This window comes from Microcebus murinus, chromosome 14 (genome assembly GCF_040939455.1).
Source record: "Microcebus murinus isolate Inina chromosome 14, M.murinus_Inina_mat1.0, whole genome shotgun sequence".
NCBI classification, from domain to species: domain Eukaryota; kingdom Metazoa; phylum Chordata; class Mammalia; order Primates; family Cheirogaleidae; genus Microcebus; species Microcebus murinus.
Window position 1 is genome coordinate 60,280,105 of NC_134117.1, and position 25,058 is coordinate 60,305,162.

At 34.6% G+C, this 25,058-nt stretch overlaps 1 protein-coding gene across 2 annotated transcripts in view; it reads right to left on the reverse strand.

Moving 5' to 3' along the window:
- The window catches only part of ADK (adenosine kinase), a 519,384-nt gene that overhangs the window by 276,395 nt on the left and 217,931 nt on the right, over positions 1 to 25,058 (reverse strand). For both annotated transcript variants that reach the window (XM_012759893.2, XM_012759894.3), the window contains exons 5-6: positions 19,703 to 19,875; positions 16,561 to 16,669 (exon numbers count right to left, since the gene is read on the reverse strand). In XM_012759893.2, coding sequence (XP_012615347.1) covers positions 16,561 to 16,669; positions 19,703 to 19,875 — 282 coding nt within the window. The remainder of the gene's footprint in view (positions 1 to 16,560; positions 16,670 to 19,702; positions 19,876 to 25,058) is intronic.

Consider the following 25,058-nt stretch of genomic DNA (forward strand, 5'->3'; position numbering starts at 1 on the left):
ATGTTTATGTTTTCCCTCTCTTAATCATGTTTATTAAAGAGATTTAGTAAACATTTCATTTTCTCCAGAAACTGCTGATTGGTCTAAAATACATAAGATAAAAAGAAGTGGAAATATTCCAACAGATGATTTGTTAATTCATTTGAGGCTCTGTATAAGTGCCTGTTATCTTAATGACTAAATGCTACACATATGTTTATTTTCTTACCATTATGAGGCCCATAGTGTGGTTTCCAATTTCACATAAAATTCTCAGACTTCATTATTACACCACAAGTCTACAATACAGAGTCTTCCAATCTTTATCTTTAGTGCTCTATGCCTCTATAACTAACACTATCCTAATAACTCTAAGTAAGTAAAAAGATTACTCTATTTAATGGAAAATAATAACATCACTTTAATATTCCCCAAAATTTCCTCTCACTCTTAGGTTTTATAATACTTTTGAGAGCTGCCAAAAATAAGACTTTAGAAAAATTATAAGAATATAGGATTAAATTTCCCAACTTGGAGAAAATTTTTATCTATAAAAATCAGTTACTCCAAAAAAATTATATTTTTAGAATTTAACTTGCTGAAGAAACATAGTTCTAGGAAAATTGGAAATGACCAGGATTTCTATAACCACACTCTCATTTGAAAATTTATCTAGCAAGAATCAAAGATTGTCCCTATTAAGGAAGAGTAAAAACAGCAAATCATTTGTGTAACTCATTGAACATCAATAACATATGGAAAATGAAAAATTGAACTCTAATGTTAATGCTTAAGAAGCAACATAATTAAGTCTTTTTTGGTGAGTATACTTTATTTTATTGTACTTTGCAGATGTTCTGCATTTTTACAAATTGAAGATTTGGGACAACCCTATTTGTAGCAACCCTGCATTGAACAAGTCTATAGGTGCCATTTTTTCCAACTGTATATGTTCACTTCATGTCTCTGTGTCACATTATGGTAATTCTTGCAATATTTCAAACTTTTACATAATTATATCCATTATGGCTACCAGTAATCTTTGATATTACAACTGTAATTGTTTTGGGGAGCCATGAGCAATACCCATAGAATATGGTGAACTTAATTGATAAATTTTTGTGTGTTTTCACTGCTCTACTGACTGGCCATTCCTCCATCTCTCTCCCTCTCCTGGGGCCTCTATTTTCTGAGACACAACAATATTGACATTAGTCCAATTAATAACTCTTGAATGGCCTCTAAGTGTTCAAGTGAAAGGACGAGTCACATGCCTGTAACTTGAAATCAAAAGCTAGAAATTATTAAGATTAGTTAGGAAGGCATGCCAAGACCCAAGATGGGGTGGAAAGCTAAGCCTCTCATGCCATCAGCAAAGTTGTGAATGCAAAAGAAAAGCTCTTGAAGGAAATTAAAAGTGCCACTCCAGTGAACATATGAATAATAAGAAAGTGAATCAGCCTTATTACTGATATAGAGAAAGGAGGTAGAAATATCAACATTAATAGGAATTTGGAAGAAATAGATTCCAACCCTTATGGATAACTTTGAGGGGTTCAAGACTTCAGTACAAGAAGTAATTGCAGATGGGTGGAAACAGAAAGAAAACTAGAATTAGAAGTGGAGCTGGCAAATGTGACTAAATGGCTGCAATGTCATGATAAAACATGACCAGGTGAGGAGTTGCTTCTTATGAATGCACAAATAAAGTGTTTTATGGGGATGGAATTTATTCCTGGTGAAGATGTTGTGAACATTGTTGAAATGACAACAAAGGATTTTGGATATTCCATAAGCTTAACTGATAAAGCAGCAACACGGTTTGAGTGGATTGATTCCAATTTGGAAAGAAGTTCTACTGTGGATAAAATGCTATCTAAACAGCATTGCATGATACAAAGAAATCTTCCATTAAAGGAAGAGTCAAGCAATGTCATAAACTTCACTGTTGTCTTATTTTAAGAAATTGCCACAGCCACTCCAACCTTCAGCAGCCAGCACCCTGATCAGTTAGCAGCCATCAACACTGAGGCAAGACCCTCCACCAGCAAAATGATTACAACTCCCTGAAGGTTCAGATGGTCATTAGCATTTTATAGCAATGAAGTATTTTAAATTCAGATATGTATTATTTGGGGCCAAGTGTAATGGCTCATGCCTGTAATTCTAGTATTTTGGGAGGCCAAGGCAAGAGGATTGCTTGAGGCCAGGAGTTCAAGACCAGCCTGAGCAATATAGGGAGATCCCATCTCTATGAAAAAATTTAAAAATTAACCAGGCATGGTGGTATATGCTGGTTGTCCCAGCTACTTGCCAAAGTGAGACAGGAGGATCACTTGAGCCCAGGAGTTTGAGATTGCAGTGAGCTATGATAACGCCCCTACACTCCAGCCTGGGCAAGAGAGTAAGATGTGTTTCGAAAAAAAAAAAAGTGTTTTTTAGATATAATGCTACTATATACTTAACAGACTAACTATAGTATAAACATAAGTTTTATATGCACTGGGCAACCAAAAAAATTATGTGACTCACTTTATTATGACATTTGCTTTATTGCAGTGTTATGGAACTGAACTTACAACATCTCCAAAGTATGCCCATATTCTCTATATGTTACATCTGAGTTAAACAAAGATGTCTTCACCACATAATTTGGAATTTACTTGAAGGGACGTCAAATTGACTCTTAAAATTCTAAATCCTTGAATGAAAAAGATTCATATGTATTAAGTGTCAAGAATTTTACACTAACATGAGAAGCTCCAGATAGAACAAACAATCCCAGGTATTTCTTTTCATTTTATTTTTTTACTTTATAAATGAAACAGTTATGGTTGCCTGCAAGGACATTTTCAAATAATAGCTTAACAATTCACAGTGAATCCCTAATGAAGTCAATGAAGCAGTCCAGAATAGGATGTTAAAAAACTTGAGGTAAAAATACAGATATAAAGCCATATGGTGATCACTGATTTGGCCAATATAATGGGAGTTCTAATATATAAGAGTTCAAAAACTGCACTTGGAACAATAATGAAATAAAAGGCCAGATGTAGTTTAGCCACCCCACCTCTTTAATAATCTCAGAAGAATATTATAAAGATTAATTTATAAATTTCAAAAGGACTTTAGGCCGGGCGCTGTGGCTCACGCCTGTAATCCTAGCTCTTGGGAGGCCGAGGCGGGCGGATTGCTCAAGGTCAGGAGTTCAAAACCAGCCTGAGCAAGAGTGAGACCCCGTCTCTACTATAAATAGAAAGAAATTAATTGGCCAACTGATATATATATAAAAAATTAGCCGGGCATGGTGGCACATGCCTGTAGTCCCAGCTACTCGGGAGGCTGAGGCAGGAGGATCGCTTGAGCCCAGGAGTTTGAGGTTGCTGTGAGCTAGGCTGACGCCACGGCACTCACTCTAGCCTGGACAACAAAGCGAAACTCTGTCTCAAAAAAAAAAAAAAAAAGGACTTTAACTCTACTTAAATAATATATAAAAACCTGTGACTTATTAATCAATTGTCATTCACATAATAGCTTAAAAATCCATTAGTTTACTTACTCTGCAAAAGTGTGCTTGTTATAATAGTATAGCTTTTTTTTTTTTTTTTTGACAGAGTCTCGCTTTGTTGCCCAGGCTAGAGTGAGTGCCGTGGCGTCAGCCTAGCTCACAGCAACCTCAAACTCCTAGGCTCGAGCGATCCTTCTGCCTCAGCCTCCCGAGTAGCTGGGACTACAGGCATGCGCCACCATGCCCGGCTAATTTTTTATATATATATCAGTTGGCCAATTAATTTCTTTCTATTTATAGTAGAGACGGGGTCTCACTCTTGCTCAGGCTGGTTTTGAACTCCTGACCTTGAGCAATCCGCCCGCCTCGGCCTCCCAAGAGCTAGGATTACAGGCGTGAGCCACCGCGCCCGGCCAATAGTATAGCTTTTAAAGGATGATATTTCAAAGGCTTGTTCTTATGGTCTAATAAGGTTTAAGGCAATGGATTTAAGTAGCTGAATATAAGTTGGTAAAACTTTTCTGTCTTCAATGGTCCAGATTTTTGGGTGTGAGGGGAGTTAAATCTGAAACATGTATGTTAAAGTAATATTCATCTTTCTTACTTTTTTCTTTTTATATTACTTATATTTCTATTAGGTTACCATACCTAACATGAATGAATTCACTCTTTATTTTATTTTTTATTTTTTTGAGACAGAGTCTGGCTTTGTTGTCCAGGCTAGAGTGAGTGCCGTGGCGTCAGCCTAGCTCACAGCAACCTCAAACTCCTGGGCTCAAGCGATCCTCCTGCCTCAGCCTCCCGAGTAGCTGGGACTACAGGCATGCGCCACGATGCCCAGCTAATTTTTTTTATATATATATCAGTTGGCCAATTAATTTCTTTCTATTTATAGTAGAGACGGGGTCTCGCTCTTGCTCAAGCTGGTTTTGAACTCCTGACCTTGAGCAATCCGCCCGCCTCGGCCTCCCAGAGAGCTAGGATTACAGGCGTGAGCCACCGCGCCTGGCCTGAATTCACTCTTTCATTAGAAACTTTCTCAAATCTTTTCATGACAGAAGTACCAGGTGACACATTCTAAATTTTGAGCATGAAGCAAGCTTTTAAATTTCTCGTCACATTTTAATATAACCATATCTTTTAGTAAACGCTGTCAAAAGATAACCAAATTCTAAAAAAAGTAATTGTTTATTTCATTACATATTCAAACTTGTTATTCAATGTTCACAGATGACACTACTGACATGTAAAATTTCAGATATATGATTTCTAAGATTAGATTTGTTACAGTTTATCACACCACCTCATTTATGGACTTTAGTTATTGGTTTCATATTACTGATGAAGATATTTAATTGTAACTGATTACAAGTAAAATTTCCACTAGGCCGGGTGAGGTGGCTCACACCTGTAATCCTAGCACTTTAGGAGGCTGAGGTGGGAGGAATGATTGAGGCCAGGAGTTGAAAATGAGCCTGAGCAAGAGCAAGACTACATCTCTACAAAAAATAGAAAAATTAGTTGGGCGTGGTAGAGCATGCCTGTACTTCCCGGCTACTTGGGAAGTTGAGGCAAGAGAATCGCTTGAGCCCAGGTGTTCGAGGTTGCAGTGAGCTATGATGACAACACTGCACTCTAACCCAGGTGATGGAGCAAGAATTACTCTCAAAAAAAAAAGAGAAAAGTTCCATTAAGATAAATTATTACTCATGGCATAGGTATGAATTGTAGTAGAAAACTCAACTAGACCAAACAAGGCAGGAGATGTAAAACCTAAATATTTGTTAATCATTACTACTTGTCCTTTATATACAAATACTTCTATTTCTTCCCAAGTATGGATTCTAGTTCTTCCCTCCAAGGTTGTACACCTCTCCAAACCATGTTTCTTTTACTGACCTATAATCATACTCCCCTTATTCTAGAAGCAAACGTTAATAACACCTGAAAAATCTATACTCACAAGAAGCATATTCCTCAAAATGGTCAAATACTAGGCTGAGAATAGATAAAAGTAGTCAAGATGGAGTTATCAAATAAATGCAGACGGGGAAAAAGAGGACCTATAATAAGTAATAGAACTGTAAAAATCACAAAAAGAAAAAAATAAGAATGAGTGCTAAAGGAAAATTCAAAGTACATGTCTCATATTGTTACAATTATTGACAAAATATGATTTATTATTGTTTCATTTATAGTGCTTAATTTTCAATAACTGAAAAAGGGTACAAATCTGGCTGACTTTGTCTATGCAAAGTAAGTCACAAGGTACGGAAAGCTTTTTTAAAAATTCTCTTAAATGTCTTTTTAAAGTTTAAAATTCTCCCTATAATAAGCCTAAACTTGCAAGGTGATTAGTTCTTTACAGTGTGTTTGAAACTGGGAACCTTTTCCCCATAAAGAAATGTTATTTGTGAACAACTGTATCTTAGCTGAGAACTTTCACAATAATTTTTAAGTGATAAAATGGCAGTTAGAGAATTTTATAGACTCTAGAATAATATTTGGGGAGTTTTTCAGGCTAAATTAACTTGAAGATGAATTTAAGACTACAGTTGACCCTTGAACGCGAGTTTAAACTCCACAGGTCCACTTAGATGTGGATTTTCTTTTGCCACTGCCACCCCTGAGATAGCAAGACCTACCCTTCCTCTTCCTCCTCTTTCTCAACTTGAAGATGATGAGGATGAAGACCTTAATGATCATCTACTTCCACTTAATGAACAGTAAATATATTTTTTCTTCCTTATGATTTTCTTAATAACATTTTCTTTCCTCTAGGATACTTTATTGTAAGAATATATTTTATAATATATACCATTAAAATATGTGTTAGTTTACCATTTATATCATATGTAAGGCTTCCAGTCAACAGAATGCTATAAATAGTTAAATTTTGAGGGAGTCAAAAGTTATACGTGGATTTCTGAATATATGGGCAGCTGGCTTCCCTAACCTCTGTGTTGTTCAAGGGTCAACTATACTTTCTTACCACAACTTGCAATTTCTGCTTTTACTCAAATATTCCCTGTAACACATTTATCAGTGATGATTTTGGACACTCCAATAAGTAAAGGAGAAATAAAATTTGGAGACGAGAAAAGAAACAGTTAACTATGTTAACTGAGAACTAAATCTGCAGTTTAAAATGAATACCGTGTTCCAAGAAAAGTCAATATAGAACAAACATAGAGATAAATCATAGTTAAGTTATTATCAGGTTCAAATTCAATGTAAAAAACTAGGCAATCTAGCAGAAAAAGTAAGTAGAAAAAGGCAGCCTAGTAGAAAAAGAGAAAAACCAAAACCAGTCCACAGATTTCCACTTCCAACCAATATGGAGAATCAGGAAACAGATTTACAATCCCATATTAAATATCTAGAACAATGGACAAAACATATTAAACAATAATTTTCAGACACTGGACAATAATCAGAGAAGGCAAAAATAAGGTAAGCCCCACAATTATTCAAATTTATTCCCTGAATAGAGTTTCTAGGCTGTAGTACAGAAAAGAACCTAAACAGAGTCAATTAATCTCCATTCAGGGAGGCCAAGATAGCTAACATATGCAGGGGCAGAGTACTGAAGAGGAGAGAGCTACTTGAAGAAGAAAGAGGTACAAAGAGAGAATTCTAGAGATCTGCAGGAGTTTCCCTTTGAGTCTTCAGCACATGTATATGAAGAAACAACCTATGCCAAGGGAATAATCAGAAAACAAAAACCCATGATAGAATTAGTAGACAAGTATATTAAAACAATTGTTATATCTATATTTTATATGTTAAAAATGGCAAAGGACAACATGTGCTTTAAGTAGAGACATGGCAAGAGTAAAAACGTCCAAATCAAAGTTACAGAGATGAAAACTATGATGTTGTAGATAAAAAGTAGACTGGATGGGATTAATGACAGATTAAACACTGCAATAGAGATGATTACTAAACTTTATAGCAATATAAATTATTCAAAATGAAGGACAAAGAGAAAAAAGAAAAATACTGAAAAGTGCATCAATTTCAAGTGGCTTACCATTGAAGAGTCCCCAAAGGTGGATGGAGGTAGAAAGAGAAAATTTATTGGAATAAATATTTCCAAAGTGAATGAAAACTATAAACTCACAGATTAGATAAAACTATGCTAAGATATATAATAATAAAATTACCTAAAACCAATGAGAAAAAGAAAATCTTAAAAGGAGAGGAGGAAAAAAAAGATATATTGCATAAGGAGGAACAATAAGGACTGGATTTATCTTGCAACCAGAAACAACAAAAACAGAAAGACACAACGCATGAAACAATGGTTTTTTAAGACACTGGACATCAAGAATAAAAAGCACTGATCTCCGAGAGATGGGAAACAATCAACGTAAGTTCTATCGCCACAGCAGTTTATAGCCTGAACTGAGTTTCCATAATATGGCAAAGGGCAATCAACGTAAGTTCTATCGCCACAGCAGTTTATAGCCTGAACTGAGTTTCCATAATATGGCAAAGGGAGGGCAACTGACGTAGAGTTGAGGAGACAGAGCTGAGAGTCTGGAACATCACAGCAGTTAGAATTGAAAGGCTACAACATCAGAGAAGGCAAAGTTTTACAGAGAAACTTTAAACTCTGCGAGGGTCTTCCTTGAGGATTTACTAGGTCAGTGTCTGGGAAAGAAAAATCCAAAAGTATTAAGAGGGAAAAAAATTAGAAAAAACCTAAGGCATCCATATGTCTGGGCATAGTACCTGTTTCTTCCACCTAAGGCATAAAAACCCATTGTTTATGGAAAACTGCATAGAGTACTCAGAAAAGTCTGGCCTCAGTATAGGGAATATTTAGCTTTAGATCAGGGTTTCTTAACTTTGGCTCTAATGGTATTTTGAAATGAAAAAATTCTGCCTTTGGGGTGCTGTTCCATGCATTGGAAGATGCTTAGCAATTATCACCTGTCCTATACCTATCAGTATCAACAGTCATCACAATCAAAAATGTCTTCAGACATTGCCAAATGTCCCTAAGGAACAAAATTGTCTCTGGTTAAGAACCATTGCCATAGACTAAGCACTACTCTAGACTTATCTAACAAATCAAAAGAGCAAGACTCCAAAGTATCATAAAGGTTCCACGCAACTTAACTGCATTCCAGAATAGACCTCAAGATTTGTGGTAACACAAAAATATTCTATACCCTAAAAGGTAAAATTCACAATATTGGACAGTCAACAATTACTATGAACACTAAAAGCAGGAAAATATAACCCTTAATGAAAAGGATAAGCAAACACTCAAAACCACCCCAGAATTGGCACATATGTTAAAATTAAAAGGGATCATTAAAAGTTACCTTAACTGTACTTTATATGTTCAAAAAGTCAAGTAGAACCAAGGAGGAGGTAAAAGATCCAACTCAATATTCTAGATATGAAAACAACAAAATTGAGATGAAAATTGCATTGGAGGGGATTAATGACAATTCAGATATTATAGAAAAACATATTAGTGAACTAGAAGGCATAGCAAAGAAAGTATCCAAAAAGAAACACAGAGAAAAACATGAATTAAGACCAAAAAAAAAATAAAATAAAAAATAAGAACAGACCAGAACAGAACATCAGTGAGCTACAAGATAACTTGAAGTGGCATAAAGAGGTCACAAAATAAATTTAAAGAAATAATGATTGAAATCATTCCAAACATAATAAAAACTATAAACAAAGAAGTTAAACAAAACCAAAGCACAAGAAACATAAAGAAGAATACACAAAGGCACAACATAATCACATTGATAAAAACCAGTAATAGGCCGGGCGCGGTGGCTCACGCCTGTAATCCTAGCTCTTGGGAGGCCGAGGCCGGTGGATTGCTCAAGGTCAGGAGTTCAAAACCAGCCTGAGCAAGAGCGAGATCCCGTCTCTACTATAAATAGAAAGAAATTAATTGGCCAACTGATATATATATAAAAAAAATTAGCCGGGCATGGTGGCGCATGCCTGTAGTCCCAGCTACTCGGGAGGCTGAGGCAGAAGGATCGCTCGAGCCCAGGAGTTTGAGGTTGCTGTGAGCTAGGCTGACGCCACGGCACTCACTCTAGCCTGGACAACAAAGCCAGACTCTGTCTCAAAAAAAAAAAACAAAAAACAAAAAAAACCCAGTAATAAATAGGAAATCTTAAAAGCAGGAAGAGTTGGGGGCTGGTGGAGTGTCAAATACAGAGGAACAAAAATAAGGATGTCAGATTTCTTATTAAGAATAAGCAAGAAATTCAGTTTAGTGGTATATAAGACAAAAAATAAAAAACAGAAAAAATATACCATAAAAAAAAGAATAAGCAAGAAAGAAGACAAAGGGGCAATTCTTTAATGTACTGAAAAACTGTCAAAGTAGAACTACCTATCTGGCAAAAATGTCTTTCAAAAATGAAAGTGAGGCCGGGCGTTGTGGCTTACACCTGTAATCCTCGCATTCTGGGAGACTGAGGTGGGAGGATCACTTGAGGTCAGGAGTTCCAGACCAGTCTCAGCAAGAGTGAGACCCTCATCTCCACTAAAAATAGGAAGAGATTAGTAGGACACCTAAAAATAGAAAAAATTAGCTGAGTGTGGTCGCACACGCCTACAGTCCCAGCTACTTGGGAAGCTGAGGCAGGAGGATTGCTTGAGCCCAGGAGTTGGAGATTTCTGTGAGCTAGGCTGATGCCGTGGCACTCTGGCCCACGCAACAGAACAAGACTCTGTCTCAAAAAAAAAAAAAAAAAGAGAAAATAGAAAAAATGATGGTGAAGTAAAGATGTTTTCAAACACACAAAAGCTGAAAGAAGTCATTTCCAAGAGATCCAAATATAAGAACTGGTAAAGAATGTCCTTTAGACTTCTTTTAGGAGAATGACACCAGATGGAAATCTGATTTTAACAAAAAAGAATGAAGAGCACTGGAAATGGTGATTACATGAGTAAATGTATGCTTTTTTTCCTTATTATTTTAAGCTCTTTTAAAAGGTATCTGACAATTTAAACAAAAATAAACTTAATAGCAATGTGTTATATTATGGCTATATATAGAAGTAAAATATGTGTTGTATATTATGAGAATTATATGGTAACAAAGCTGTTTAAAAAATCAAATAATTAAAAAGTGAGATTCCTACAAAAATAAAAGAAATTTAAAAAATCAGCTGGGCATGATGATGTGAGACTCTAGTTCTAGCTACTCAGGAGGCTGAGGCAGGAGGATTGTTTGAGCCCAAGAGTTTGAGACCAGCTTGGGCAACACAGTGAGACCCCCATTTTTACAAAAAATAGAAAAATTAGCCAGGCATGTTGTTGTGCACTTGTAGTCCCAGCTGGTTGGGAGGCTGAGGCAGGAGGATTGCTTGAGCCCAGGAGTTTGAGGTTGCAGTGAGTGATGATGATGCCACTGCACTCTAGCCCAGGCAACAGAGTGAGATTGTGTCTCAAAATAAAAATAAAAATGTGACAATGAGATAGCATAATGGGTAGAAGGGGTGAAATGCAAGTATACTATTAAAAGGTTCTTATACTATATGTGAAGTCATATAGTAGTAATTGAATTCAAACTGCTGTGCACCATAGACCCTAATGCAACCACTAAAATAAAAAAAAAGAGATTAAGCCAACTAAAAAGATAAAAATACTGGATTAACCCCAAAGAGAGCAGGAAATAGGAAAAGGAGAATGAAGAACAGATGGGACAAATTGAAAACAAATACCAAGACAATAAAACTCAAACTTAACCATACTAATAATCACATTAAATAGAAATGGTATAAACATTCCAATTAAAGAGTACACACATTGTCAAGATGGACAAAAAAGTAAGACCCACCTATATGTTGCCTACAAGAAATGCAGTTTAAAAATAAAGACACAAATAGGTTATAAGTGAAAGGGAGGAAAAACATATACTATGACATCAATAATCAAAAGTAAGCTGGACTGGCTATATTAATATCAAACAAGGCTCAGTTGACTCATTTCCTTGGCCAGATATGGATGTACTGTTTTGTCGTGCCATCTCTTTTGCTCTCATTCCCCCACTCTCCTGCGTACCAGCAGGATAGCCCCAAAGCATATATGTTAATGCTACTCGACAAGTACTTCAACCAGCACTATGAGTATCGGCATGTCATGTTATCCAGAGAACTTTCCAAACAAGTACCCAAAACCCATTTGATGTCTAAAGAGGAGTGGAGGATACTCAGTGTCCAACATAGGCTAGGGTGCGTTCATTACATGATTCATGAACCAGAACTACATATTCTTCTCTTTAGACAACCTCTTCCAAAAGATCAACAAAAATGAAGTATACCTGGGATCGTCAATTAAATCTTTTTCAAACTTAATGTATATATGTATATCAGGTAGTACTCAATGAATACTTGAACAATGTACAAATCATTCATCCATACCTATACATGAGCTGTATTCGTCACAGCAACAGAGCTCAGTTAAATGTAACTCCAAGTACATTACTGTAGAGTGTTTAAGATAAAATTTCTTCTAGTTAGTTTTGCTCTTAATACAAATGCCTGTTTGACTTTACCTGATACTTTTGTTAAAAAAAGTTGGCATGTTGCATTTAAAAAAAAATGTATCAGACAAAGTAGATTTCAGGGCAAAGTATATAATCAGGGATATAAATTTCAAAATGATAACCAACCCTAGACTTTGTCCACCTAATAGGAGTTTCAATATATATTAAGTAAAGACTGATAGAATTTCAGGGAGGATATACCAATCCACAATTATAGTCAGAGGAAGATCTCTGGAAAATCCCCGTATCTAGAAATTAAACAACAGACATATACACAACTAATGATTGAAAGAAGAAATAAAAATAAATTAGAAAGTATTTAAAACTGAATGAAAATTAAAACATAATAGTATAATTTGTGGGATACAGCCAAATTAATATATAGAAATATATAGCACTCAGCATCTATAGTAGGAAAAAAGTCATGAATCAATGAATTATTTTTCCACTTTAAAAAGCAAACCAAAGGAATGGAGTGGGGTGGTGGGGAAGAAGAATAAGGAGGAGGAGGAGAAGAACAACAAATGAAATCCAAAGTAGAAAAAAAAGAAATAGGCTGGGAGCGGTGGCTCACGCCTGTAATCCTAGCACTCTGGGAGGTCAAGGCAGGAGGATTGCTTGAGCTCAGGAGTTCGAGCAAGAGCCTGAGCAAGAGCAAGACCCTGTCTTTACTAATAATAGAAAGAAATTAGCTGGACAACTAAAATATATATATAAAAAAATTAGCCAGGCATGGTGGCACATGCCTGTAGTCCCAGCTATTCGGGAGGCTAAGGCAGGAGGATCACTTGAGCCCAGGACTCTGAGGTTGCTGTGAGCTAGGCTGATGCCACAGCACTCTAGCCTAGGCAACAGAATGATACTCTGTCTAAAAAAGAAAAAAAAAAGGAAATAATAAAGAACAGAAATAAACATCAATCTTGGTTTAGGTTTTCCAGAAAAAGTCCATGAAGCAATGTTTGCAAAATATTACACCAAACAAGTTGTCATTTATGTAAAAGCAACTGGATGTAAATACTCAAGAAGGGAGGCACTCTGAGTTCTTTCTGTAAATAAAAATAGTTTGATGACAAGATGTAGCCAACTGAGGGATAATCAAAATAAGCAATAAAAGAATGGGAAAAGTGATAAAATAATTCGTAGCACTTAACTCATTTAAATATAGAATTAAGACTGTAAGAATTGTGGTTATAGAACAAAATGCAAATGTTTAAACACCTAAAAATGTAAAAAAAAAAAAAAAAAAGTAAAAATAGAACTACCAAAATGTAAGAAGCAGTATGAAACAATGAGTGCTAATTTTCTCATTTGTCAAAGCTGACTAATATAGCTTAAAAACGAAATAGTTTAGAAAAATAAATGGCTCCGCTTTCCTAATCAATTTCATAAGTCTTTCTTAAATATCAAAGGTCTAATTTTAGAAATATTATTTCTTCAGTAAGAAGAAACAGATACATATACCGATCTGATTCTAAGGTGAAGAGTACCTGAGATTTATGTTTTTAAAACCATAATTAGCTAGTCACCGTAATTAGTATTCTCTAATTACCTACTAACAAGGAATCTGAGAATTTGGTTTAAACATAGAAAAACTGAGTTTACATTGCATAAATGGGACACTTGCTATGAAAAGTAAAAAAATAAAATTAAACTAAAAATATATCAACATTTTACCATGTTTCCCTGAAAATAAGACCTACCCATAAAATAAGCCCTAGCAGGATTTCTAAGCATTTGCACAATATAAACCCTACCCTGAAAATAAGACCTAGTGATGGGCGTGGCTACGCAGCATATCTGCACAACCCATGCATTTCGTTGTGGAGCGGTAAAGAAGATGAGCAGCCCTTCTCATCTGCCCCATGACAGCTCTATTGCTCGCCATGAGAGATTGGGGCCAATGGTTCTAAAGGAAACAGAGTCGCAAGACATTCAGGATGGAATTCGGGCTTTGGAGAGTTATGATGATGTTCCAGAAGAAGACTTAACTATATCTGAATAAATGTAGATTGTTGTACCATACTTAAAACAAATAACACATCCCCTGAAAATAAGCCCTAGGGTGTCTTCTTGAAGAAAAATAAATATAAGACCCTGCCTTATTTTCAGGGAAACACGGTACTTAAATCAATAGAAGATACTGGTATATTTACATACAATTTCAGCTTTTTGTCAGGAAGGTTTATGATATGAACTCGTTCACTGCATTCAAGGTTTTGAATTTTCTTAATGTTCATGACTATTGCTAGTTCATGAAATAGTGGGAAGAAATAGAGCTGAGTATATAGATCTATGTAATCTATATAATGCAGAGAGATATCTTAATTACAGAAATTTGTTGAATAAACTAAGTTTCTTAGATCTAAAACTTTTTAGAATTAAAGAGTTCCCAAATTTTTAACTTGTTAAACCTCATTAGTGTATGATGATAATTTAAGGAGATTGCTGACCCAATAGAACCTGAAAGCATGGTGCAACCCAATTAGTTTGAGATTTGCACATATGCTAAGAAAAGACTATGCTACATCTCATTTCTGAATGCTCTGAATTCAAAGGAAATTAAAGGCTTTAAAAACCTGCAGAATGTCTTAGTGAAAATAGTCTTACATTTCAAAAGAGTTCACAGATTTTTAACGAGTAAGAATTATATGCTTTTAGTTACTAGCCAAATAAACATTTGTTGAATGCTGACCAAGAATATAGAGCATCCCAGGTATCCAATATGAGAATACTATTTTCAGAACTATTTTGAAATAAGCCAAGCTATGAGCAGAGAATAAATTTACCTGGCAATGTGAAAGAGCATTCTTTCTATGAAATTGCTGAAATAGAAGCTAAGAGCTAACAGCTACCAACAGAGATATCAACTGGCATCCATTTTGATATTTATTCTGGCTAAATATACCACCTAAGTCTCAAAAATAATCCCATTTTCCTTATTAATTTGACTAAAACTGATTACTTTATGCCTTATACAAAACTGTACTTTAGCATAAATATTTAATACTAGTATAAAACTCTATTCACCCAAATTTGGCTAGATGTGTTATACTACATAATTGTTAAAACTATGAATTGTTTGCATGTTGGGTCTATACTTCCATAAAAATTCCATTCTCCCAAAGTTGGCTAGATGCATTATACTGTATAACCATTAAAATGATGAGTTGTCTGCAAGTTGGCTCATAATTCAGGGTTGAACTACTATATACTGAAATACACAGAACTGTAGTTGTCAGGTTAAACATACTTTTTTATCAGAGTATATTGTCATATTTCATAGGCAATGATAATAATATACCTAAGTTATGCCAAACTTTAAACCATATGCTCGTTGAAAAACAAACCCTCAAACATGAGATCATCTGAAATAGTACCTAAATCCCCCCTAAAGAATCACATTACAAAAATACACTACCAAGACTTGAAAACTGAGACACAAATGAGACCATTTTGAGAAATAAAATAAAATGGAAATAATAAAGAGGTAAAAATCTTTAATTCTTGAAATGTTTTTCCCACACATTGGCAAGTAGAGATAGATAGCATGACTTTTCATTATATCATCTTCTCAATATAAGCATGTATTTGACACTTATAAAGGGGTAGGATTTGGAATACAGAGGAATCAATAACAATGTTGTAAAGTCTACAGCAGTGCACATAAACAAGCTGTAGGAGACGTTAACATTAGACTGAAAAAAATAATTATATTTTCAATAAACATGTTCCTACTGGATAATCAATTTTTTACATGTCTCACCAGCTGTTTCACACAGCTCAGGTAGTGAAATGGCAGCAGCTGTTATACCAAAACCATATATTATATGCATATGAGATGCTTTTAATTTTTCATGGGTATCTACTTATTTATGAGCAGCCACATTTAACACATATTAAATAAAAACAAGGTAATTGTGAGGTGGTTAATTCAGTAGGTATTTAGTACAGTTTTATTTTAGAAATGAATTCTTAACCAATTATTTTTATGTCAGAAGACTTAACAATTCAAATTACATGCTGCCCTTATTCCCAGATTTAAGAGATTTGTCACGACCAATGTTTGTGAAATACTAAATTAAAAGGTGTCATGGTAATTACTATGGAATAAATAGCAATTAAGATTTTTTTAGGCAAATAAGCTCAAACTCTTTGCAGTGAATATTTATACTACTAATATTTTCCCATACAATGCATGTGTCACTCACAAGTTGCCTAAAAATATAAAACGTAAGTTTGTAGAATTATTACAAAATATCTGAAGAAACTGATTTTACACAGACTTCCGCACTCACTTGAGAAGCATCTATATATAATGTATCTAAAATGGGGTAGACTTGAAGGTAAATATAAATTACAGTACCCACAGAAAGATCATATTTCTGTTCTGTATTTACAATAGTGAATCTAACAAATGCTTTAAGATGGGTAAATAATTTGCAAGATAAATAAAAGACAATTAAAAAAAAATGTATGTCGGACAACTATAATCTATTATTTTACCAGAAATTTGAAGTAAGCAAATACTTACAGCTATATAATAAACTCTTGCTTTTTCTACCAACATCCAGTTTTTCTCCAGATCAAGATGTTTTTCCTTTTTATAGCAATTGGCGGCAGCAAGATTAGCTACAAGGGACCTAAAACAATCAAAGAAATAGCAAGTAGACTTTACTTACTATTTTCAAATTTGGCATATATTGTCTATACAGTTAATTACCAATATTTTTTTGCAAATTATTTGATTTATAACATTTTAACTTGTAAATCTTCAAAACTGATGTTATTGATTGTTAAAATAAATGTAAATAAGAGCTTCAAGCATGTCCATCCCCCAAACGTTGCACATCTTACTGAAGGGGGGAGGGGAGCATGGGCAATATATGTAACCTTAACACTTGTACCCTCATAATATGCTAAAAATAAGTAAATAAAAAATAATTTTAACATAAATGTAAATAATATTAATTTTGTTTTGAGAACTTTCTGAGACTTCTATGTTGGTTCTGAGGTAAACAGAGACATGTTAATCCTTGCTCTAAACACCTGGTATTCTGAGAAAGTGGCATTTAAGTTTCCTTTTGATACTAAAATAAGATCTACTTTTCACAATTTAATAGTTCAAAAGGCAGTCAAGACAAAAAGCTACTAAGTCAATATGTAAAAAGAAATCTAAGCAACTAAAAACTTCAGCTGGGCATGGTGACTCACACGTGTAATCCTAGCACTCTGGGAGGCCAAGGTGGGAGGATCACTCAAGGTAAGGAGTTCGAGAGCAGCCTGAGCAACAGCGAGACCCTGTCTCTACTAAAAATAGAAAGAAATTAACTGGCCAACTAAAAATATATAGAAAAAATTAGCCGGGCATAGTGGCGCATGCCTGTAGTCCCAGCTACTCGGGAGGCTGAGGCAGAAGGATTGCTTGAACCCAGGAGTTTGAGGTCGTTGTGAGCTAAGCTAATGCCATGGCACTCTAGCCCAGGCAACAGAGTGAGATTCTATCTCAAAAAAAAAAAAAAAAAAAAAAAAAAAAAAACCCTTAATTTTTTATAGTGGAAAAATATCTTTATAAAAATATCAACCTAATATAATTGACTATTTAAGCTTTAAAAGCCAAGTATGGGATTAATTTCACAAAACACACATTCAATGTAGACCTTATTTACTATGAGGAATTAATTTGCAAACCATTCCATTTTAAGGACTGGAATCAATTAGAATTAGTCTCTATGGTTGAAAATTCCCCAGGCTGCTTCAGTTTTACAGCTGGAAAATCTAAGCAGGATACTACATTTAAAAATCTGGCTAAAAGTGCTACCTAGATCATTTAATTATAGCCCAACAATTAAATTTATGAGATAAAATAATTATTTGCATTATATATAGACTACTAAAAATGGTTTTCTTCCGCATTCTGACCAAGAATTTATAAAATTACTTGCAAATTTTTCTCTTTTTCTAATTAAATGGTAACAGTTATGGCTTACAAAAAAAAACCATTATTTGAGACTTTGGTAATAGGTTCCATTCCTCTATTAAAAAAAAGAAAAAGATTAGATTCTCTTCCAAAACGTATTTCCACTCATTCATATGCCAATTTACTACTAAAGGATACAACTGTTTATGTTCAATTAAATGAAGGAAAGTAAGAGTAATAAGTATGTATTCATATGCAAAATAAGAATCATCCTTAATTTATAAAAATATTTTAGTAATCATAACTTTAGGAAAATTGAGAAAAATGGCTACTAAATAAAAGCAAACACTTCTGGTATCAGATATTAAACTCTATTTTGGTAATAAAACTACTTTTTGATAGGAATCTACACAGTTTCTACAAAAGAAAAATATAAGTATTCTTACTTGCCCAATATATTTGGTTTTGACTTTGAAGAGTAAGAACCTGGATCAAGAAAGACACTGCCTTATCCAAACTTCTCAATTTCTGAGTTTTGGATAGTGATGGTGAGTTTTACTGGCTCTATCTAAAACAATTTATCCAACTCTATTAGATTCTAGAATTTGGATAATGAATTAGATAGCGAGGGTTTCTCTCCAGTTTTTGACTTCTCATAACATCTGAACAATACTGATCACCATAACCATAATACCAGTGTATAAATTAAGTTTTTGACTTCTGGAAACCAAATATTATCATAACTGTTCTTTAAAATAGTAATTTAACACACCAAAACAATTTAGCAATTTTAGTTTAGCCTTAGCGAGAATTAAAGCAAGGGGTTTAGGGAGAGAAGGTATGGTGGCACATGCCTATGGCCCCAACTACTTGGGAGGCTGAAGCAGGAGGATTGCTTGAGCCCAGGAATTCGAGGTGGAGTAAGCTATGATAGCACCACTGCACTCAAGCCTGGGCAACAGGGAAAGACCTGGTCTCTAAAAAAAAAAAAAAAAAAAAGAAATGAATGAAAGAGATAATCTTTGATGAGTCTAACAAAATAATCACTAGGAAAGTTATTTTGTTTTTCCTTTGCAAAGGAGAAGAAAACCTATGCTGATATGGTATAATGTTAGCAATACGTGAATGTACCGAAGGATTATCTACATAGAGCTACAAAAGAACAAATATACCCAATACATGGAAGGCCCTGAGAGATATATTTCAAGTTCATATGAAGAAGAATTTCCTAATAAGTTATATAGAAATATAGTTGGTTGTTTCTTGAGTTGTACATTACCTATGACTGGAGTTGTTTAATACGGATGGATGAATGACTATTTGCCAGAAATGCTTTAGATGACCTAATTCCTATTAGACTGAATATAATATTTTTATATATAAAATACACATAGACACATATTTTAATATTCTAATGTCAGGATATGCTGAAAAGAATATTCTTTCTAATCCAAGTTCATCAAAAAACCAGCTACAAAACATAGAAATATTTTCCATTTCTGTTCCTAATTATAAAAAGTAGAGACTGGACCAGATAATCTCAAACTTTCATTCCATTATGCCTCATGTATTCAATAGCATGTTTAACAAAAGTAAATTTAAAAACAAAAAAGGAAAAATGATACGAGGAAGTGTTTAATGAACATTAAAAACAATTATAAACAAGAAGTCTAAATTTCAAACTCACAATGGAATCAGATTTTACCAGTGTTTATATAGTCAGTTAGTATAGGACTTCCCTTGCAATTACACTGACCTGTTGTCACCAGTGATGCATGCAGCACAAGTTCCTGTTGGCTGCTCACTCTGCTCATAGTAATGGGCATCCACGTGGGCTTCAGCAGCTTTTTTCTTCAGGATCTCCCCAAATTTATCTATCCCAATGCATCCAAAAAATGTTGCTGCTTTATGTGGCTGCTGAATCATCCACTGAAAAATAAGAACAAAAATAATTTAATGGGTCAGAAAAATGATACACATAGTTCAATACCCTGCCATGGATAGTGGTATGAAAGGGATGCTTTGTGAGAAACTGTGGCTGTTACAAATGGAATTTCAATTCTGTACTGGCTTTTGTGACAACAAACTTGATAGCAAAACCATGTAAGAAGTAAAGTACACGTAGTGGGTAAAGGACTCAGAGGCCACAGTCATATAGACCTTAAGTCAAATGCTAGCTTGATACAGGAAAATAACAGTGAGTCCCAATATAAAGGGACTCAATACAGTAGTATTAGAAAAAGCCCAGAATCTATCTTGAAGACTATCTACGTTCAACTCCTACCTTTATCACTTAGTAGTTACATGAGTTAGAGTATGTCACTTAAGATTTCTATGCCTCACTTTCTTCATCTTTAATTTATAATTACAAATATATCTCACAAGGTTGTTGAAGATTAATCGAAATAATGTAAATTAATGTAGGTGCATTGCTGAGCATATACCCAGCACACAGTAAACATATATTATTTAATAGCTGTGGTTGCCACTATTACTGTCACATTTTTATAGTAATTCATCAAGGACTAGGTGGAACAAAGAGAGGAAATTCATGTTTAATGAATATAAAATTTCAGTGTTGCAAGATAAAAAATTTCTAGAGATCTGTAGTGCAAATGTGAATATTCTTAATATTACTGAACTGTACACTTAAAAATTGTTAAGATGGTAAAATTAATACTATGGTTTTTTTTGTTGTTTTTTTTTGAGACAGAGTCTCGCTTTGTTGTCCAGGCTAGATTGAGTGCCGTAGCGTCAGCCTAGCTCACAGCAACCTCAAACTCCTGGGCTCAAGCTATCCTACTGCCTCAGCCTCCCAAGTAGCTGGGACTACAGGCATGTGCCACGATGCCCGGCTAATTTTTTATATATATATCAGTTGGCCAATTAATTTCTTTGTATTTATAGTAGAGACGGGGGTCTCACTCTTGCTCAGGCTGGTTTTGAACTCCTGACCTTGAGCAATCCGTCCGCCTCAGCCTCCCAGAGAGCTAGGATTACGGGCATGAGCCACCGCGCCTGGCCATTACTATGTTTTTTTACCACAATAAAAACGAACATATATATTCTTGTTGTGTGCACATATATTCTTCAGAATTTATATATAATTTTAAGTTTCCTAATTTTGTAAAAAGAAACACAGGAAAAACTAGAAATTAAAAAAAATGCTTTTCTATGAGGGCAAGTGGGAACAGAATAGAGGAATAGGACTAGAAGACTTCTCTAACTATATTAAATTTAAATTTAACTTTTGAAACGTCAAAATTTTGCATTTCCAAATAAAACTTAACTTGAATTTCAAATTCAATTAGAAGATAAACAAATTGTGAAACTGAATACAATAGAAACAAAAAAATCAAATCATAACATAAGAACATAAAAAATAATGCAAAAAACTTTTCAATATTCTATTACAACTATATACTGTTAGTGGGATATATTGCTAGGAACAAAAACAAAGAACATAAAACAAATTTAGTGGGTTTATTGTTAGGAATATTATTGGTGAAACTATTTTGTATTGTAGGATAGAGCAAATGAAAATAAAGTTGATGCTCCTGGGAACTAGATTAGGATAAGGAAAATACAATATGGAACGGAGAAAGGGAAGAAGGTTCCAGGCAGGACATCTGAGGGATATACTATCTTAACCAAAGATCAGAGTTAGCATCACCAATAAAGCAATAAACCTTATAATGATGCAATGAGAAATACACAGCGTTGCGCTTATGTAATATTATTGCCAAAAATGTTTAACCTGAATCCAATTATGAGGATACAACCATATAAGTCCATAATGTGGCATCTTTTCCAAGCAATTGGTTTGGAATCTTGAAAGAAGAAAATGCCTTAACCAAAAAGATGGGAGGAAGGACTGTTTTAGATCAAAGTAAATGAAAGAAATAGCACAAATACATGCAATGTGTGATTCTTATTGGATCCTTGATTGAGAATAAAATTAAATAGCTATCAAGGACATTATTAGAATAACTGCTGAAACTGGAATATTGATTATATATCAGAAAACAGTATCAATGCTTAATTTCTTGTATAAAGAATAAATACTTTAAAATGGTTCTGGGAAAAATAAAAATACATATATTTATATAAAAGAACACATGTGGTGAGATGTTAACAATTGATCGATCAATATAAAGGGTATAGAGAACTTAATTTTATTATTCTTTTTACTTTTCTATAATTAGAAAATTTTCAAAATTAAAGAGTAGACAAAAGATACTGTAACTAAATCATTCCCATTAAAGAATTAACAGTAACTTTTTAAACTTTTTTTTTTGAGACAGGGTCTTGCTCTGTCACTCAGGCTGGAGTTCAGTGGCCTAATCATAGCTCACTGCAGTCTTGACGTGATCCTCTTGCCTCAGCCTCCTGAGTAGCTGGGATTACAGGTGCGTGCCACCACCCCCAGCTAATTATTTTTGTAGAGGCAGACTATGTTACCCAGGCTAGTCTGAAACTCCTGGCTTCAAGTGATCTTTCTACCTCAGCTTGCCAAAGTGCTGGGATTACAGGTATGAGCTGCCACACCTGGCCTAGAATAACAATAACTTAAACTTAATTTATTACTTTTTTGATATTATCACTCAATTTATCAAAATGAGTAAATCTCATGAAGCAGTTAGTTCGTTAAAATGCATCAATATCCATCCCCAAAAGATTTTAAATGACTTGAACCCACAATTAGGGAAAGTATACATTTACCAGTAGAAAATATCTATGTGTTATTTAATAATGTACTTTTATTCATATATTAAATCTTAACCATATCTGCTTTATGCAATAAAATACAAAAAGAAAACTAAAGTCAACAGCAACTTTTACTATGAAAATTTAAATGATGTGCCATCAAAAGAGGAAAACTTTGTTCAGTGAAAGTGAAGTCATTATAATGTAATTCAGCCAAATTATAATCAGAGAGTTCAAAGTATATCTATAATAGGGCTTATATCAGCTCATGAACAGCCCAGGTTTAAACCTGATTTATTAACCATACTGTAATGGGACTTAAATGAATTGAAATATTTCCATTATAAATAAATACTATTTGAACCTGCAAGGCAAAAATGGATAAATAGTAGAAATATTCAGCCGGTTTTGTCATACATTTACTACTCAATTTTTCAACACAGGACACTGGCTGACCTTCTGACAATTTCTGATATTAAGACCCCGAAAAATGTGAGAACATTACTTTTGATCAGTGATTTCCACTCAAAAGTCACTCAACTTAAAATCAGAATTTAGTAAGGCAAAAAATCTGTTTCTTTCAGAGACACAAAATAGAAGCCATATTAACTGCTTCAAAGGACTTAATAATCTAGGCACATAAAAAAAGATGTTATAATTGAGAATGCAATCGATTTTAAAAATTTGATTTAGAAACATTTAAAAATTTGCCAAGATTTCTGTTAAAATTTTAGTACATCTCTAAGTACTCAAACACAATGTGTCACCTACATCTAACCAATCTATTTCCTACCATTCTGACATTCAATCAACAAACATTTAAAGTATCCTAAAAAATACCTATCGGTACATCCTAAAAAATATCTATCTTTAACTTCTGCTCTGGCCATGAAGGAGTAGTAGGGTGCAGAATTACCCTGATGCTATAACAACTAGAAAACAAAACCAGAAGGAAACAACTACAGATTTTTCAGACATTGGATAACAGGCACAGTAGGACTGTGATCTCTGATAGAAAAGAAACAAGGTGAGCTCTGACATCATGCAGGCTCTCTGCCAGGAGACAATTTCCAGACCATGGAGAGGGAGGAAAAAGCCAAACAGAGCCTGGTATTCTCACTGAAATGAGGGGACAGAAAGAAGTGTTCAAGGAGAGCCAGTAGACTAGAAATTGTGAAAAAGATTTTCAGAGAAGAATGAGACAAAATCTATAGAGTTAGCCTTGTGGGTTTGGCTGGATACCAACTTGTGCATGCTTAGGGAATATATAAAATCATAAGAAATCTATATAAATGCTCTAGAATTAAAAAGTGAGTTAATTAAAGTCTCAAGATTTCAGATCAAACAAAAATCTAACATATTTCTATAAACTATCAAGAAACAATTGAAAATTAAAATGAAGAAACTATTATTCACAAGAGCACCAAAAAATGAAATATATAGGGATAAATTTAACCAAGGTATGTGCAAGACCTATACATAGAACACTATAAAAGATTATAGGAAAAAGCAACAGCAACAAACAACCTACATAAATGGAGAGCTATACTATGTGCATGAATTAGAAAACTCAATATTCTTTTTTTTTTGGAGACAGAGTCTCACTCTGTTGCCTGGACTAGAGTGACATGGTGTAAGCGTAGCTCACAGCAACCTCAAACTCCTGGGCTCAAGTGATCCTCCTGCCTCAGCCTCCCGAGTACCTGGGACTACAGGCATGTGCCACCATGCCCGGCTAATTTTTTCTATATATTTTTAGTTGTCCAGCTAATTTCTTTCCATTTTAAGTAGAGACAGGGTCTCGCTCTTCCGCAGGTTGGTCTCGAACTCCTGAGCTCAAATGATCCTCCGCCTTGGCCTCCCAGAGTGCTAAGATTATAGGCATGAGCGACCACATCTGACTTGTATTCTTTCTCCTTTCCTTTCTTTTTCGTTTTGTTTCGTTTCCTTCCTTCCTTCTTCTTTCTCTCTCTCTCTCTCTCTTTCTTCCTTTCCTTCCCTCCCTCCCTTCCTGTCTCTCTTCTTTTCTTTCCTTTCCTTTTCTTTTCTCTTTCTTTCTCTCTCTCTCCCTCCCTTCCTTCTTTTCTCTTCCTTCCTTCTTTTCCCTTCCTTCCTTCCTTCCCTCCTTCCTTCCTTCCTTCCTTCCTTCCTTCCTTCCTTCCTTCCTTCCTTCCTTCCTTCCTTCCTTCCTTCCTTCCTTCCTTCCTTCTTCTTTCTTTCTATTATCTATCTATCTATCTATCTATCTATCTATCTATCTATCTATCTATCTATCTATCTATCTATCTAGAAACAGGGTCTCATTCTATCACCCAGGCTAGATTGCAGTGACATCATCATAGCTCACTGCAACCTTAAACTCTTAGACTCAAGTGCTTCTCCTTCCCTCAGCCTCTAGAGGAGCT